The sequence below is a fragment of the Neophocaena asiaeorientalis genome, unplaced genomic scaffold (assembly GCF_003031525.2).
Source record: "Neophocaena asiaeorientalis asiaeorientalis breed wild unplaced genomic scaffold, Neophocaena_asiaeorientalis_V1.1 scaffold540, whole genome shotgun sequence".
NCBI lineage: Eukaryota > Metazoa > Chordata > Mammalia > Artiodactyla > Phocoenidae > Neophocaena > Neophocaena asiaeorientalis.
Window position 1 is genome coordinate 4180070 of NW_020172141.1, and position 18783 is coordinate 4198852.

At 48.1% G+C, this 18783-nt stretch overlaps 1 protein-coding gene across 2 annotated transcripts in view; it reads right to left on the reverse strand.

The window, feature by feature from the left end:
- Positions 1-18783, reverse strand: part of SPECC1 (sperm antigen with calponin homology and coiled-coil domains 1) — a 246390-nt gene that overhangs the window by 9664 nt on the left and 217943 nt on the right. For both annotated transcript variants that reach the window (XM_024753283.1, XM_024753292.1), the window contains 2 exons: positions 10571-10687; positions 1784-1843 (listed from right to left, as the gene is read on the reverse strand). In XM_024753283.1, the coding sequence (XP_024609051.1) occupies positions 1784-1843; positions 10571-10687 (177 nt within the window). The remainder of the gene's footprint in view (positions 1-1783; positions 1844-10570; positions 10688-18783) is intronic.

The following is an 18783-nucleotide window of genomic DNA, read 5'->3' on the forward strand; positions in this document are numbered from 1 at the left end:
AAGAAAAATGAACAAGAAAAAAAAAAAAAAAAAAAAAAAAAAAAAATATATATATATATATATATATATATATATATATATATATATATATATATATATATATACACACACACACACATATATCTTTATGGTTGAAGAACTGTTAGTTGGGTTTTCCATTTCTTGAAGTTGAAAAACCTATTAACTAATAAAACCCCTCTACTACATTTTCCATTTTTAAATGTCCCTGTTTTATGTTCTGGGTAATTTCCTTAGATCTAGTTTCCAATTCAGTAGTTCTCTCTTCTGCTGTATCCAATCAGTTTTCAGCCCAACTGGTAACTGGTATTTTTAATTCCAAATTTTAATTTCTACAAGTTTTACTTGACTCTTCTCCAAGTCTTTTTTTTTTATAGTACGGTGTTCTTTCCTTATGATTTTAATATGTTTAAACACAGTCTTTTGAGGTCTCTTTCTTCCTGTTTTATTATCTCAAGTTCTGGTAGATGATCCTCTTGTTGGTGGTGCCTGCTGACTAGCTCAAGTAGATCGATTTCTTTTCTTTTTAAAAATTTTATTGGAGCATAGCTGATTTACAGTGTTGTGTTACTTTCAGGTGTACAGCAAAGTGATTCAGTTACACATATACATATATTCATTATTTTTCAGATTCTTTTCTCACGTAGGTTATCACAGAATCTTGAGTAGAGTTCCCTGTGCTATACAGTAGGTCCTTGTTGTCAAGTAGATCATTTTCTTGAGCGTTTTGTAATTCTGGATTGTGAGTGTATTTTCAGCAGCCTCTGTGCTACGGGCCCAGGAGCCTCCTACAGCAGAGACAGTATAAACCAGGGAATGCTTGCAGTAGATATTATAAATTTGGACTCCAAACCTCATCTGGCCCAGTTTTCTTTCCTTACAGGAGATTTTCCTTTTTTGGCCACCAAAAAATCCCAGGAGGAGACCAAGCTTCCTTATCACCTCCCTGGACTGGAAGGTGGAGACTTTTATTTCCCCGTCACTAAGAGTAGCATTTGTGAGCCTTGGTTTTGTGCAGGGGTCTCAGGACTAACGCACTGTTTACAGGAGCTCAGGGCCTTGTCTCTTGCCCCTGCATGGGCAAGAACCACAGCCTATACCCATCAGATACCCGCTCATTACGAGCTCCCTCCACCACCCCAGCCCCAACCCTGGGGGTGGCCAGAGTCCCAGCACATGCCTCAGGGCTCTGGTCTTCATGCCTCTTTTAATTTCCAGCATCTGGTTATTTCCCCGTCTTTCTTCAGAGATCAGCGATGTACTGATTTTTTTTTTTTTTTTTGCAGTACACGGGCCTCTCACTGTTGTGGTCTCTCCCGTTGTGGAGCACAGCCTCCGGCCACGCAGGCTCAGCGGCCATGGCTCATGGGCCCAGCCGCTCCGCGGCACGTGGGATCTTCCCGGACCGGGGCACGAACCCATGTCCCCTGCATCGGCAGGCAGACTCTCAACCACTGCGCCACCAGGGAAGCCCCCTAATATTTTTAAAATTACATTTTATTCAGATTTCTAGGTGCCTTGAACAAGAGGGTTTTAATGATATTTCAGTCTAGAACTGAAATTTATCCACAGTGAAATCTTCACTGAAAACACTCTAAATCACATGTGGTCAGACCCACTGGATAATTTTCATTAGGAATCCTGAGTAACATATCTTCAGCAGATGGATTTCACTGTTGTGTAAAAATCATTTAGTAGATGGTATAAAGTTCTTCCTCATATGATTAGAACAAAGTATCACAAGGACACGAAGGAGGATACTTACCAGGCTGGGTTTGATGCCTACACTTTCAGCTGCTTCAAATGCCAACAAGAGATTTCTTTTCTAGGTTAAAAAGACAAAGACAATGAAATTATCAACTAAAAATATATAGTTTTTGCTAGGAAAAAACACCAACTGACATTCCTATAAAGATTACCTACTGTTTATAAAACACTTAAGTTTTGAAGTCAAATATGCAACCAATGATATTAGTTTACGGGGGGGAAAAAAAGATTAACAGATTACCTTGACTGTCCTCAAGTCCGTTTGTTTTCAGTTCTACTTGTTGGGATTTTTCTTGCTGGGAAAAGAACGGTGCCTCCTCTCATCTTCTGGTTTCTTATCTTTCTGACTATGGCTTACAATCCATGATATTCTCTTTGTACCAAACTGACTTTCTGTTCTAATATGTTCTGTTCTCTCATTGCCCCCCTTTATTAGACCCCCAAGCTCTTAATCGTATCATTATTCTATGAAACCCTTCAGCCCTGGAGTCCTCCAGAACCTGTCGACTGACCCAAAAAAAAAAAAGCACAACCTAAAAGTGGAGAATTATGTTTTACTTGGTGGACATACTGAGGACTTAAGCCTGGGAGACAGGCTCTCAGATAGCTCTGAAGGGATTGTTCCGAATAGGTCAGGGAGAAGCCAGAATACACAGGAGTTTTGCAAAAACAAACCAGGTTGTTGAATATCAAAAGATTTCTGCTAATTAAAGAACAAAACAAACTTCTCAAGCTAATGAGTTTAGCACTTTTCTATGCATGGGAAGATGCAAGAGTCTGGGCTCACTGAAATCGTTTCTCTGAAATGCACCTTAACTATCTAGGGCCCGTATCCTGCTTTTTTCCTCCATCCTGGATCCTCGCAGGTTACGTGGTCGGGGCGGGGGCAGTGGCTGAGGGCTTGATGGCCGCAACGTCCTTTGTTTACTGATATGGCAGGCGACACTTTTTGTCCACAAACCTCATGTCAGTTTTTGGATAATACCTCTGTTCTTTTTTAAAATTTTTAAAATCTATCTATCTATCTATCTATGGCTGCGCCCTGCAGCTTGCGGGATATTAGTTCTCCGAGCAGGGATGGAACCCACACCCTCCGCAGTGAAAGCTCAGAGTCCTAACCACTGGACTGCCAGGGAATTCCCCTGAGAACCACATTCTACTAGAGCACATTCTTAGTTTCCCTCTTAAAGAAAGGCTGTGGGAGAGATACATTTTCTGGATGCATTCATATACGAAATTTTCTCTTTTCTGCCATCTCACTTGGTTAATAATCTGGCTGGATACAGAACTCTAGGTTGAAAATCATTTCCCCTAGAACTTTAGAGGCTCCACATCACTTAGCCCTCATTTGTTGCTCCTGTTTTGAGACGCTTTCTGGCTGTTCTCTGATGCTTCTTCATCTGGATGAACTTAAGAATCATTTGGTCACGCCTCCTCCCATATTTCATTTGAAGTCATTCAGATTATATGAAACTTTAATTAAACTGGTAAAGTAAGTATAATTGAGAGACGAATGTTTCCCTATGTATTCACATTTTCTGTTGCTCAGCAGAATTTTGTAATTTTATGCATTTAGATTTTCTACAGAATTTTATACATTTCCCCACTTCCCCTTTCCGTCCTTTCCGGCACATCTGGTGCCTGAAGATTAAGGGGTCCGCTGGATACTGAGGCAAACTCTCTGTACTAGGTACCAGGTCACGGGAAACACTAGAACACGGCAAAAAACTTTTCTTCTGGTCTGTGGTCGGGGCCTTGGAAAGCCGTTGACCTGTGGTCGTCTTGCCCAAGCCGCCGGCCCCCTTCCTCCATATTAAAGGTAATTAATGGGGATGGACTGAGCGGAAACTTTAACACTGCTCTCCGTCCTGCTGAGAGGGGAGCTGTCCAGTGGCTCCTGGCTTCCTTTACTTTAGCCCCAGCCAGCAGCAGGAAGCTCCTACTCTGGTGCTAATGAGGCCTTTGTCCTTATCTTAAAGTCCTTTGGGTTCATTCTGGGGGAGGAAAGGAGTCTGTAAGCCAATGGTTTTTAGGCTACCATTACTCCAGACATTAAGATACAAACATTTTTTTACGGTTTTTGGTATGCAATGCCAAACAGCTTTGTAAATGTTAACACAGTTTTCAGTTCCAGCAACAGTGTTTAAGGGCCCATTTTCTCCCACCTTTACTTGCACAGAATGTTACGATTTCCAAAAGTCTCTGCCAAATGTGACAGGCTAAAAATAATATTTTGTTTTAACTTGTATTCTTTGATTACCAGTAAGGTCTAAGGAAAAGGCATTTCTAAACCTCAGGTTTTATACAGAATTCCCCCCCCCCGCCCCCCAAGACCCTTTATCCTGATTCTAATGAAACTGCTAGTGTTTTCTAAGCAGAAATTGAACAAAGAAGAAATAGTCGAAAAATTGTCGGAAAACACTCTGAAATTGCATATGGTATGACATGGACCATTATAGGGAGAGGTGGTTTCCGGTGCATGAAAATGACTTTTATTGGTTTTGGTGGCAGCAGGACATTAGTGATGAAGCATCTTGATCCCAATTCTCTCATTAGAACACCGTCACGGCCACTGTGGGGAGGCCAGAGGGGAGACAGAGGCAGAGAGTGTGCCCAGCCAGGACCTTCCAGCCCCTGGACAGTGGAAGCCCCCAGCCATGGGGACTCTGCTGACAGCTGGCCCTGCAGTGGGGATCTCGCCTGAAACTGACAGGACTGAGGAGCCCCAGCCCAGAATTTCCCCCTCATATCAGTACTTCGTTTCAGACACCAACATAAAGACGGTCCATCCTATCAACCTGAATCTGAGGACCTCAGTGGGAGTTTCAACAGGAGGACAGAGGAATACGCTTTTTCCTGAAAAAACACCAAACTTTCCACTGACTGTAACTCACATCCCGTGCTTGTAAATCTCTTTAACGTCTCAGGAGACATCCTTGTTAACGTTATCAGAAATTCCCTACGTAGTACCAATGTCACACTTCCACTGAGGAAGGAGGAACAGCTCACGACTTCTGAACGTTCTGGACTGTCGAGAGCTAGACCATACAATTTTTAGATTCTGATTTTAATGGGTTTTTACAGATATTACCGGCCTCTCTTGGTGCCCTTTTTGATGTATGTTGCTCAGCAAAAACCCCGAGAAGCACCCAGCACTGACAGCTCCCCAGATCCGGGCTCCAGGTGAGGGCTGGACTCCACGCGCCCTGATGAGGTCAAGGGCACACATTTCATTCAAATTAGCTCGTCCCCTTTGAAGCCCAACTTCGAATAGGCCCCTTCCAGGAAGGCTTCCCTGCCTGAATCCCTCTCTCTCCACCAGCAAGATACTCCCAGGCTGAGTCTCACACACATGCTCAGTTTCAAACTAATGATCTGACTTGCCTGTGTTGACACACTGTTTCTGAGAACCGTCATCAGTAACTCTGATAGATACGAGTTTCTCTCCCCATCCTGAAGGCAAAGCTCCTCAAGGGCAGTGGCTAAACTGTCCCTCCACCCAGAGCGCCTCTACATGGGGGCATTTAGGAAGCAGGAGGCTGGCTGGTCCTTTGGGGAGGCTGTGAAGCCATATGATCTTTTTTTTTTTTTTTGGGCCACACTGTGTGACACGTGGCATCTTAGTTCCCTGACCAGGGATTGAATCCACATCCGCTGAAGTGGAAGTGAGTAATCTTAACTGCTGGACCGCCAGGGAAGTCCCACCACATGATCTTAAAATGAAAACTCTGGCCACCTGGAGCTGAGTCCTTCATCTCCTCACAGACCCGAAGCCTTCCACGGTCCGACAGCGTGCTCCCCAGTGACAGTGTTCTGGATTGGGGAGAAGAAAGGCAACCCCACGTGTAGGAACCACGGGCCCCTGGACCACAAGGACAAGAGAGTGACTGAGCCGTGATGCCTGGCTGCTCTGCAGGTTTCCAGATCCAGGCAGCCAGCCGCGCATCGCGGGAATCATCGGCGTCCAGGGAGACGCTGCGGTTTCCGTCATCGGGAAGCAATCACGATCCCAAGTGTGAAAACAAACACTTTTAGGCCCATTATTTTCCAACACGTCCGTACTGACTGGAGGGCAAAGCGCCCACGACTGCAGGCAAAAACGTCACACTCTGAGGATGTATCTGCATTAGGCATCGACCAGACCTCCCCATCGGCAGGAATGCCTGCTCAACCGCAAGGAGCACCATTCTCCCGGCACCAGCGAGACACTCCCTAGGAGACAACCTTCCTTCTTAGTCTTGCCAGGGGCCGTGATGACCCATGACCCGCAGCAGACCTGGATCATGTTAACCATTTAATGCACAGCCCTCTGTCTCAAAATCCTATGTAACTGTGCTTTGACCTCTAAAGGGTGGAACAGTTCTTGGAACTTTCTCAGAAGCTGTTCCCGGGTTAGAATCCTCAACTTGGCTCCAAGAAAATTTTCTATCTCTTTGTTAGATCAGCTGATTAATTTTTTTGTCAGCAGTGCCCGGGCCGCGTGGACCCCAGCACTCCACGTGCCCCCGCTGGTCTCCTCCGTGGCGGTACCTTCTGGTCCTTCCGCGGCGACACCCTCCTCTGTCCTGACAGGTGTGGAGTCCTCAAAGCTTGTTCCTTGGTCTTCTCCCTGTGCCTCTGTGAAGCTGTGATTTATAATAAGAAATGCACCTTTGCTCTGTCCTGGTTCCTGGCACAGAGCTCCTAAAACCTTTGTAATTTTCTATGTAGGAGCCACGGGGGCATATTTTGTTACAATATTTGGTTTCTGTCCTTGGTTCCAGAAACAGCTTCAGAGCAATAAAGGTGAAACAGGTGTCTTTTGTTTTTTGGTTGCATTGGGTCTTCGTTGCTGCACGCGGCCTTTCTCTAGTAGCGGCGTGCGGGGGCTACTCTTCGTTGCGGTGCACGGGCTTCTCATTGTGGTGGCTTCTCTTGTTGCGAAGCACGGGCTCTAGGCACGCGGGCTTCAGTAGCGGTGGCTCGCGGGCTCAGCAGTTGTGGCTCGTGGGCTCTAGAGCGCAGGCTCAGTAGTTGTGGAGCGCGGGCTTAGTTGCTCTGTGGCATGTGGGATCTTCCCGGACCAGGGCTCGAACCCATGTCCCCTGCATCGGCAGGGGGATTCTTAACGACTGCACCACGAGGGAAGCCCGAAACAGGTGTCTTTTGTTACTCATAACAAACCCCTTCCAACAACACCAGCGTTTATGTTAATGAGGCAATTTTTTTTAAACCCCTGGATGACTGAAGGATGGGGATGGTTGCCAGGGGAACCAACCACGGGATTAGAGGGTTGGAACTTTCTGTCCCACGCCCTGACCTGCAGGGGTGGGAGAGGGGCTGGAGGTTGAATCAATCACCAAAGGACAATGATTTAATCAATCATGCCTCTAATAATGAAGCCACCAGAAAAACCCAAAGGACCGGGTTCAGAAAGCTTCTGGGTGGGTGAACGTATCGATGTGTGGGAGGGTGGCACGCCCCAAACTCCAGGGGACAGAAGGTCCTGTGCTCGGGACCCTCCTGGACCTCGCTCTATGCATCTCCTCATCTGGCTGCTCATCCATATCCTTTAATATCCTTTGTAACAAACCCGTAACCTCGTAAGTCAGCTGTTTTCCTGAGTTCTCTCAGCTGCTCTAGCAAATTAACTGAACCCGAGGAGGGGGTCCTGGGAACGTCTGATCTACAGCTGGTCGGTTGGAAACACAGGTGACAACCTGGACTTGTGACAGGTGTCTGAAGGGGGTGGGCAGTTGTGGAGGACTGAGCCCGTAACCTGTGGGACCTGACGCCGTCTGCAAGTGGACAGCGTCAGAACTGAGTTAAACTGCATGACACACAGCAGGTGGTACAGAATCACCTGGTGTGGGCCCCCCACAGCTGTTCACAGAGGTGTCAGAAGTGAGATGCTGAGAGCAGAGGAGCCACACGGGAGGGCCTTTCCTTAGTGCCTGGGGCCCAGGTGACCTCCACGCTCACGGCTTTAATACCACCTATACCTGCCTTGTTCAGGTTCATGTCACTCATGACATGTGGCTATTTAATTAAAAGTAATTAAAATTAAAAATTCAGTTTTCCAGTCACACGAGACACTTCCCATCAGCAGCCCATGTGGCGAGTGGCTACCGCACCGGACAGCATGGATGTATCACATTTCCATCATTTAAGCTCAATTAGACACAGCTGGTCCATTTCCTGGGGCCCCAAATCTCTATTTCCAGCTCTGACCTGCCCCCCCTGAACCCTGGGTTTGCTATCCAGTTGCCTCTGACATTGCTACCTGCATACTTCACAGACATCTCAGATGTAACATGATTCAAAATGGACCATTTCCCCCCAAAACTGTTTAATAATCCTGTCCAGCCTGCTTTACAGATTACAAAGCATAAGTTTTAATTTATGCCCTGAAACTTTAATACTTCTGTGATGGTTAATCTTATGTGTTGACTTTGCTAGGCCTTGGTACCTAGATATTTGACTAAAAATTATTCTAGGTATTTCTGTGACGGTATTTTTAAGACGAGATTAACATTTAAATTGGTGGACTTTGAGTAAAGCAAATGACCCGCCATAACGTGGGTGGGCCTCACCCAATCAGTTGAAGGCCTGAATGGAAAAAAGACTGATCTCCCACCAAGAAGAGGGAATTCTGCTGGCAGACGGCGTTTAGACTCCACCTATAACACCAACACTTTGTGTCTCCAGATTGCCAGCCCGCCCTGCAAACTGGCTTTGTCAGCCTCCACAACTGCATGGGCCAACTGCTTAAAATAAACATCTCGGGCTTCCCTGGTGGCGCAGTGGTTGAGAGTCCGCCTGCCGGTGCAGGGGACACGGGTTCGTGCCCCGGTCCGGGAAGATCCCACATGCCGCGGAGCGGCTGGGCCCGTGAGCCATGGCCGCTGAGCCTGCGCGTCTGGAGCCTGTGCTCCGCAACGGGAGAGGCCACAGCAGTGAGAGCCCTGCGTACCACAAAAAAAAAAATAAATAAATAAATAAATAAATAAACATCTCTCTCCCTCTCTCTCTCTATGTGTGTATATATATCTGTGTGTTTACACACATACACATACACACCCAAATCCTAGTAGTTCTGTTTCTCTGGAGAACCCTGACCGATACACACTCTAAACAATTAAATCACTTTGTTCAGTTATCATCGCCATCAGTGCCAGGACCATTTGGACTTTATTTACATGCTAGTGTGAGAAAGTCAAAACCAGAGCTTTCAAACATTTCTGTTCCTTCCCCCTCAGCAAACTGTCCTGCCAGCCAGACACCTGGGTCGCCTCCGGCTTTCTCTTCTCCCCACAGCCACTTAGTCACCGCGTCCAGCTGGTTCTGCGTCTCAGATGTATCTCGAATCTTCCTCCGCTTTCCCACCCACGATGCGGCCACTGGCCTCCACTAACGGGTGAACAGGGAAGTGAGCTCTCACCACAATGCCTACAACCTCCCAACTGCAGCCTCTCTTTCATTCTTGTCCCCGTGACAGTTCACTTTTTCACAGAGAGATATTTTCAGAACAGGGATTGTCATCTGTCACTGTCCAGTGCCGTCTGCCAGCCGTTGTGGAAGCCAGGCGGCATGGCAGGCCGCCTTCCCTGTCCTCTGCAACCCTGGCTGCAAGCACCGGGCGTCCCCTCGGCTGTGCTCCCTGGCTCTGGAAAGCTCCCCCGCTTTGTGTCACTGGTTCCTTCACGTCAGCTTTTCAGCTGGAATTCCGCCTCCTCGGAGACCTTCCCAGCCTTCCTGGTGGAAGGAAGTTAGGTCCCCTTGTTCACCCTACAGCCCCGTGTTTCTCTCAAGTTCTTCCACATTTTGTTTATTTACAGGGTTGCTTGTTACAGGTTTACTCACTCGTTTACTGAACGTCCACCTCCTGAAGACAAAGAACCTGTCTATGTGCTCACTGCTGCCCTTATTACTGTGACTGACGCCTGGCAAGAAATGCTTGTTGAGTGAATGAGCACAGGGCCCGGGACAGCGTTTCCCAAAGTACACTCTGTGGAATGTGATTTTTAGGATGTTCTAGGTCAGGATTTGGCAAACCACAGCCTGCAGGCCAATCCTGGCCCTCAGCTCGTTTTTGTAAATAAAGTTTTATTGGAACACAGCATGCCCATTTGTTTACAAACATCTGTGGCCGCTTGGGAGCCACAGTGGTAGAGCTGAGTAGCTGTGACAGAGAACACAGATCCACAAAGCCTACCACTGGCCCCCAAGAGGAGAAGTCCGCTGATTCCTGTTACGGGTGATTATATTAAAAGTTAAAAAGGTTCTGTGGCTCTGATATAGGTTGGGCTAAACAGAGTCACACAGGTTTCTTTAACAAAGGACTTCTTGAAGTCTTTACGAGTGCTGTGAATCTCCAAAAGTGTGATCAAATATACAGCTTCCCAAGCTTATTTGAGCAAGAAACTCTTTTCAGTGGTGCTTTCTGGTTCTTTAGATTTTGAAAGATTTTGAAAATGCTGGCCAATGTCTTGAAACCATGAAGGTGAGAGTCCATCAGGGTTTTCTTTGAAAACCGGGTGACAGGAACTTCTCAGCAGCCACAGTCAACTGGGCTCCACTGTGTTTTTCTAGGTAACAAGGAAACTGAGAACATTTACCAGGGGTGGGGTTCTGCAGTATAGACCTGTCCTCCATAGTTATCTGTGCTGGAATCAGTACCCCAATTACCACCTCAAGTCCACAAACCTCACCCCGGTTGGGATGTATTGAAAGTATGAGGAGTTCCCCTTGTGTGTTCTGGAGGGTAACAGGGGTGACCAGGGAGGGGTGGGGATGGGGGACTTACCTTCTCCTGACTGGTCAGCTCCTGGTACGGGATGTGAGCAGGCAGGTAGGTGTGCAGGAGAGCACACAAGGCCAAGCCATCACTCCAGCTGCTGCTGAAATTGGTGATATCGATGTTCTGTGGGGGGAAAGCAGCATTTATCACCAAACCGTGCCAAGTCACAGACTATGAACGGGACCGTGCTAGGATCCATGTGCGTATCCACCTCTGGGTTTGCAGTAAGACAAGATCAGACACTACCCAATCTGCTGGCAGTACCTTTAATTTTGGTGCCAGGAATGGTGGCCTGGCGTTGCCCAAATCCATTCACAGAAAAGCACAAGGGACTTCTCTGACGGTCCAGTGGTTAAGATTCCATGCTTCCACCACAGGGGTAACGGGGAGCTAAGATCCTGCAAGCTATGCAGCATGGCCAAAAAAAAAAAAAAGGCACGAGAAAAGCCTTTGGAGCTCAAAACAGTAGGGAACTTCTTTTTTTTATTATTAATTTTTATTGGAGTATAGTTGATTTACAATATTGTGTCAGTTTCTGATGTGCAGCAAAGTGAATCAGTTATATATATACATATATCTTTTTTTTTTTTAAAGATTTCCTTCCCATTTTGGTCACCAGAGAGCACTGAGTAGAGTTTCCTGTGCTATACAGTAGGTTCTCATTAGTTATCTCTTTTATACATAGTAGTGTATATATGTCAATCTCAATCTCCCAATTCACCCCATCCCACCTTCCCCTCTTGGTAACCATAAGTTTCTTCTCTACATCTCAAAACAGTAGGGAACTTCTGCCCACCCTCTGGTATGTCAAAGGCTCTGACATCTTACTCTCAAATTAACCTACCTAGTCAGCTTTGCACATCCCAGTACCTCCCAGCCTTATGTGGCCAAAGAAGAATCATCACCATCACCACCACCATCACCATCACCATCACCAACATATCACCACCACCACCACCATCACCATCATCACCATCACCATCATCACCATCACCATCATCACCATCACCATCATCACCATCACCACCACCACCACCATCACCATCATCACCATCACCATCATCATCACCACCATCACCATCATCATCACCATCACCACCATCACCACCATCACCATCATCACCATCACCACCACCACCACCACCATCATCACCATCACCACCACCACCACCACCATCATCACCATCACCATCATTACCTATGACCCCAATTAACAACAGGGAGACCAAGACTAAACAAGAAGACCTTAAAAACCCACATGGCTTATTCCTGCCACTACCCTCTTCTCCCTACAACTTGGGGGCATCTCAGGGGGGGAGAAAGGAGCTCCTCCTTCAGGACAGGCGGGGGCCCCAGGAGCTGCCTGGCAAACAGTGATAAGGAAGCCAACATCCAACTTGACAGGCAGCCCACGGAGATGACGCTTCCCAGGCAGGACCCCTGGTAGCTCCAGGCTACCTCCACCTCTTAGACCCTCACAACCACCTGCCTCTTTCTCCCTGACCGAGCTCATCCTAACAGGGCGGGCTTTCTTCCCAAGTTCACAGGTTCATCCTGAATGAAATGCCAGGTTCCCAAGCCCACCGACCCCTCACCGCTCAGGCTGATCTACACAGCGGCTGCCTGAATGTGTTGAAACAGCCTGGGAGAGGCCATGGAAGCACCTGCAGGAGGGCACACCCCAGGGGGCCCCGAGCGCAGGCCTGTCCTGGGTGCTTTCGGTGGAGGAGGTAGTGTTGCCGCCACGCATGCAGCTTTACCTGAACCAGGACATGCCAGGGACCCAGGGCCCACATCTGGCCTCTCTAACAAGTCTTTTCCCGCCTCCAACTGCAGTCCAGGGTGGTCCCGGGACCCCAGGACGCCCCTCGGGAGCACCGCCTTCAGCTGTGTGTCCTGCTCCGGGTCTGGTCTGCAAGCACACTCCCACTCCGCGCGAAGGGACGTGGCCCAGAGCACAACCAAACACACAAGCTGCCAGGTACCAGTGTGACATAAACGTCTGAGAATCCCCTGCTGGGAGGGGCCAGTCTGTTCTCAGGCTGGTCGCCAAAGCCGGGACCCCTGACAAGTGGCTCATCTGCATCTTTGGCTTCAAAAGCCTCTCTGGGGACTTTGGAGCTACCTGATGAGGGGGCTGGGGGCTGCTCTAGACATGGGAAGCGCTTTGATTTTATACCTTCTGAAGAGGGAAGAGCTGGGCGGGGCCACGGTCCATCCAGTTCACTCCCAGCTTTCAAAGCAGACACTGGGCCGTCAGACCCTGGGAAGGGGAAGCCAGGCTGGGCCGGGCCAGCTGCAGGGAAACCGGGCACCACCGTGAGGGGCGGTGTTTCCAAATGCTCCGCGGTCCAGACTTAAGGGGACGGTAGGGCAGAAACGTTTGCTGAGTGTCTACAAGGTGCCTGTCGCTGTGTATTTTCTCATTTAACTCCCAGAACAACCATGCACGGTAAGCGGTGTGGTGCTCATTTGACAGGTGAGGGAGCTGAAGCGAAAAGAAAAGAAATGCTGCCGGTGTACCAGAGTCACGGGCCGGCTCCCGCCCGCCCGGCTGCAGGGCACGTGTCCTCTTGCTGTGTCTCCTTCCTCCTTTTCCCTTTCTTTTCTCTCTCCCTCCCTGACTTCCTTCCTGTGTAAATTCACTTTACATTGAAAGCGTTTGACACTTGGCAGATCTTTCTTCTCCTAAAGCGTGAAAACATTTTCTACACTTCTCTCTCGTGCCATCTATGACACAAAGCGTCACATTTCTCCACCTGCACAATCTCCACTGGCATTTGGAGAGGCCAAGGGGACCCAGAGGGATGACAATGCCATCCACCTCACAAAACCAGGATGGCACCCTCTGTTTTAGTTCACTGAACACCACTCAGGAACAGCTTTTGATCTGAAGTGTAAATGTCCTCGTTTATTGAGCAGGTTGAGACGAAAATCTGGTGCGACCAAAGCCAGGGTTGAAAAGTCAATCAGAACGACTCATGCCCTCAGGACAGCGCAGATGGCTGGGTCACTTCCAGGTGGACAGCCGCTCGCAGGCCATCGGGGATCGTTGAGACACACGCGGACCCTCACGCTTCAGCAGCGGGACCACCCAACACTGTCCCAGACAAAGGGGGCAGTGTCCTAGCTTTTAAAAAAAGGAATAATGGAAATTCCAAATCCGGTCAGCTCAGCAAATCCAACATCTGGGTCAGGAAGGGCTTCTCTTTCACGTCAACTGTTTCCCAGGTTTTGGACTTTGAACAGTTCTGACTCTGGCAGAGACAGACGGCATGAGGCTATGATTCGTCACATTACGTTCATTCCAAGAACATGATGTTATCAAAAAAACCTTACCCGTTTTATCTCTGGGTGGAACAACCCAGCTCTAGTTCCCTGAAGGTCATCTGAAACTGTCCACGGTTCTACGTGGACAACAAGAGCAACAACAATTCCCACCTCAGCACGGCTGGCGGGACAGCTAAACACGCGTGCACCTATGGGCCCTCTGGTCAGAAGGTGAGGGCCAGCGTGCTAAGGCATCAGGCCTCAGCGGTCGCCCTGTTGCTACAGCACCACCCCACGTGCTTCCTTACTGCCCCCCAAGGTATATTTGGGTGAGTGAGGGGTTAGCTGTGGGGTGACACAGTTTGATAACGGCCGTGTTTTTCACGAGAATCACAGGTAAGGGGTGAGCTGATGTGTGCCCTACCGGGTCTCTCTCACTTGAATCCCCGTTCAGCTGTGCACCCGTCTTCAGATCACTGACCTGAGTGCTCTGAGGGTCTCTGGTCAGCAGACCGAGGGGGCGCAGGGGATGCTGAGGGCACAGGGGGATGGCCTCGCCGAGCACGGAGCCAGGGCTTCCTAGGGACGGCACGGCCTTCCCGGGGGCCCTGCAGACTGGACCGTGTGGACAGCTTGGGGGTGCCGGTGGCAGCACGGGGACCACCTATCTCTGGGTGGCCAGTTTCCCTGGACAAGAAAGGCATCCAGGGTAGCTGGGCAGGGACTGTGGGCCCAGCCCCACTGCCGTGACCAGAGAGGTCAAGGAAACACAGCAGGAGGTACTCGTGGATGGGACCGGGGCGCCGGGTAAGGGCAGAGAGGACAGTTTCCTGGGCCAAGGAACAAGGTGACTACTGACTCCAGGCCCCACCCCTGGACAGGATGAAAAGCCTTCTTTTCAGTTGGGGATGATCAAGGTCGGCTCAGCCTTGGTGAGGGGGGAGGCCTGCCGAGCTTGCGGGCAACAGTCCTCAACGCTCATAGATGCACTGACCAAGGACAAGAACACAAACACCCCGTGAGTGCTAATACGATGTCTTCCTCTTCCTAATGCCCATTCAGCTGAATCTTAGGGCTTCATCAAAAGAATAACTTAGAGAAACAAGGAAAACGGCCAACAAGGCATTCTACAAGATAGATCCTCAATTCTTTGCCTTGTTACTTATTCCTGAGTAACATTGACTGCGATAACTGCTATCCTTGACTGGAAGTCGGTAACTGGAAGGGAGCACGAAGGGGATTCTGGGTGGGGGCAATGCTGTGTGTCGTGAGCTGGACGCTCGTGACGTGGGCTACATGCACTTTGTGAAAATTCACTGAGCTGTACGTGTGTATGTACAATAAAACCTACATCAATAAAACAGATAGGAAGAGATGGATTAGGAAGGAAAAAGGAAAGAAACTGGGACCCTGATCTTCTTAAGGGGCTGAACTGTGGCTATTAAAAAGAATGCCAACATTTTGCAATTTAGGTACTATAAGATTTACTGGCGGGAAACAGCAGAGCGACAACCAAAAGAAACTTGCTGATTATTTTCCCAAGGGTGATTACTCACTGCAAATTATCTTTAACTTTCTCTGGGATATAAACACCTCAGAGATATTTCTGAGTGAGAGAAAATTCTGGGGAAAGGAAGGCTCAGATATAAAAAAGGTAACATTCTGAGCATCTCCAAAATAGGTTAAGTTTCTAGGAGCACTTAGAAGAAAATTTCGTAAGATAAGAGAATTCTGTCCTCAGGGCAGCAAAAGTCATTTGAGAAACATGGAAACACTGAAGGGCACAGGGGAAGCTAAACTAACGTTAGTGAACATCCAAGAAAATAATCAGAGTGGCTGAGATTGTAGACAAGCTCCGGAAGGGCGAGTGGAGAGGCCGCAGACCGACAGAGCAGAGCAAAACCCAACACGCCACAGCTTTTGCTTCTGGAAGGTCCATCTCATTTGCTTCTGTTGCCTGGAAACACCAACATCTGGTAAAAACAGGAACCACTCTGCCAGCCTACACGGGTGGGTCCCCTCAACCCCACCGAGGATATGGCTGTGCTCCCACCCCGTCTTCATCTTCTCTCAGGGTCTCTCTAGGCTCTTCCGCTAGATTTCTATGAGCGGGTCGACTCTGTGTGCACTAAATGCACGAGTTTTTAAAAAGTTAAAAAGAAAAAAAAAAATGAAGGTTCTGGGAAGAAGACAGGAGACTGATTAGAAAATGCCGTCTGTCCCCTGCTGTAGGGACCAGCTGTCCTGGGCACAGGGAGGCCTTAGCATCCCCTCTCTGGGACCTCCTGGACCTTTTTTGGAGATGTCTTATTGTCACAGCTGTAGAATCAGACTGGGTTTTTTTTGGGCGGGGGGGAAATGTAACAATTTAGAGCTCATGGGGGATAAAAGCAGCTCATTCCTCATCAAGGTTCAGCTCGTCTAGGAAGGAGTCCTGGGGAGACCCAACCTTCCTTTGAAGATTTGGTAAGAAACAGTACAGAGCACGTGCACACATGGGGGGCAGGGGGCGGGGGGCGGGTGAAATCACCACAAGGGCGGCCTGCACGCCCTCCCCTGCACGTGATCCGGCCTCACTCCCTGTCTGCATACGTATCTGCATCCATCCCATTCCAGGAGCCGGTCCAGCCTCGGGCTACCCGGTGAACCCCGAGTGGCCTGGACCCACACGTGGTCAGCACAGTCCTCAGCCCTGGAGTCATGGAGACCCGCCTGTGGACCACAGGGGCCCCTCTCTGCAGATTCTTCCTTTCTGAGGCCCCATACCGCTGAATGTCACTGTTTTGGGTGCCCACTCTGATCACTGCCTCCCACCCCCCGAACATGCCAGCTCTGCACCATGATGGAAACTGTTCCCCAGCAGAGAGCTGTGACCATGGGGTCACCTCGTGAGTTTCCCTTCTCTTGGAGATTAGCTGCCTGGAGATAAGTATGTCTTATCAGATAGCTAAATTTATAAGCCAACATCAAACATTATTAGAAGATAGATGAACGGATTTATCATCTTGGGAAAAGAAAGCCATCCAAGGCCCAAGATGCAACGAGCATAAAAGAACTGAGAGAACCGACTACATAAAATTAAGTTTCTGTATGACAAACATTAAAAATAAGATAGATGCATACATACAGCAAATGACTAATATCTAGAATCTATTCCTTTAAACCATGAGAAAGAGAGAAACAGCTCAAGCAAACACTGGCAGAGGAATGACCTGGTGAGGAGCCAAAGAGGAAAAACAAACAGTCAGAAACATAAGAAGAGGTGTTCAGTCTCACCAGAAAATAAAAATAGCGCAATGTTTCACTCAACCAATTGGCAAAAATGAAATAGATGGTAAATTCACAGAGGTAATGAAGATACGGGGAAATAGGTATTCTTATGTTGGCTGATAGGAACACAAATTGGTACAGGCTTTTAGGAAGGCAACCGGAAGCATTTTTTTTTTCATGAAAATATGATTTGATCAAGCAATTTCACTTCTAGGCAACTTTTCTAGAAGAAAGAGTCATGCATCTATCTGCCCAAAGACATACCTACAAGAATGTTTACTGCATCATTATTGCTCAGAATGGGGAACTGGCAATACCCTAGGCTGTCTACCAATTAAGCTAAATAAACTTTTCTTTTGAAAAACTTCATAAAAAATCTGTAACTCAGTTTTCTAATCTGTATACGTTCCTATGAAGCTTGTGGGAAAACTCCAATGTTCTGGTTTTTGAAATGTTTGCCATATGCAGTAACTTCTAGATACTTGGTATTTTTCATGAATTATTGGATAAACGTTAGTCTAGAGGGTTGGTCCTGTATTCTTCTACATCATCATTGACTTAGTTGAGGAAGTCTGGGAGAGACAGAGAATAACAAATGCATAGATTCAGACACCAAAATGATTTCAATAAATCAGAAACAGGAACCAAATTGAGCTGATGTTCAACCTAATTCTTCATCTTTCTTTTGTATGTGTTGCCTGTTTTTTTTCTACAATGACTATGTGCTACTTTTACAATTAGGAAAAACAATACACATTATTAAAAATATTAATGGCATCAAATACAGACAGAATAAGCCAATGTAGATTCCAAGGTAATGAATGAATCTGAGTCCTAATAACTGTATGTTTCTGTATTGAATAGTTCCTTGGGTTATGCCCTCTTTTTTCTTTTCCCCCCAAAAATTTTGAGGAAGAAGAATACAGACTTGGCTGTAGATGAGCGAAGGAAAATGGAATTAAGAACTTGCTAGAGGGCTTCCCTGGTGGCGCAGTGGTTGAGAGTCCGCCTGCCGATGCAGGCGACACGGGTTCGTGCCCCGGTCCGGGAGGATCCCACATGCCGCGGAGCGGATAGGCCCGTGAGCCATGGCCGCTGAGCCTGCGCGTCCGGAGCCTGTGCTCCGCAACGGGAGAGGCCACAACAGTGAGAGGCCCGCGTACCGCAAAAAACAAAAGAACTTGCTAGAAAGACAGTCTAGTGACCATAATTTTTTCCCCCTGTGATAGATTAAAGGAGGCTACAGAGTCTCCGAAATCTTCCACTGGAGGGGCTGAGTGTACCCCCTCCTCCTCCTGAAATCTGGTTTGGCCTTAATAGTTTACGTGAGTGTGGAGGAGTGACCCATGGGACCCGCAAGGCTGGGGCACAAGGAGCCTTAAGCTTCTACCCAGGACTCGGAACACCGTCTCTGGGAGCCCCGAGGCCCCCGGTGTGCAGAAGCCCACCCCAGCCAAGGGCAGAGGCTGTCTAGAGAGAGGCTGGCCAGCCCCCAACTGTTCCAGGCCCCAGACATGGTGCAGCAAAGCAGGTCAGGCCTAAACTGAAGACTTGGGAACAAAACACTATTGTTATTCTAACCCACTAGATTTGGGGGTGGTTTGTTGTACAGGTATAGGTAACTCAGAACTTGCTTTATGTACCTCTTTTATGTCTGCTGCACAGTGGAGAATGGAAAT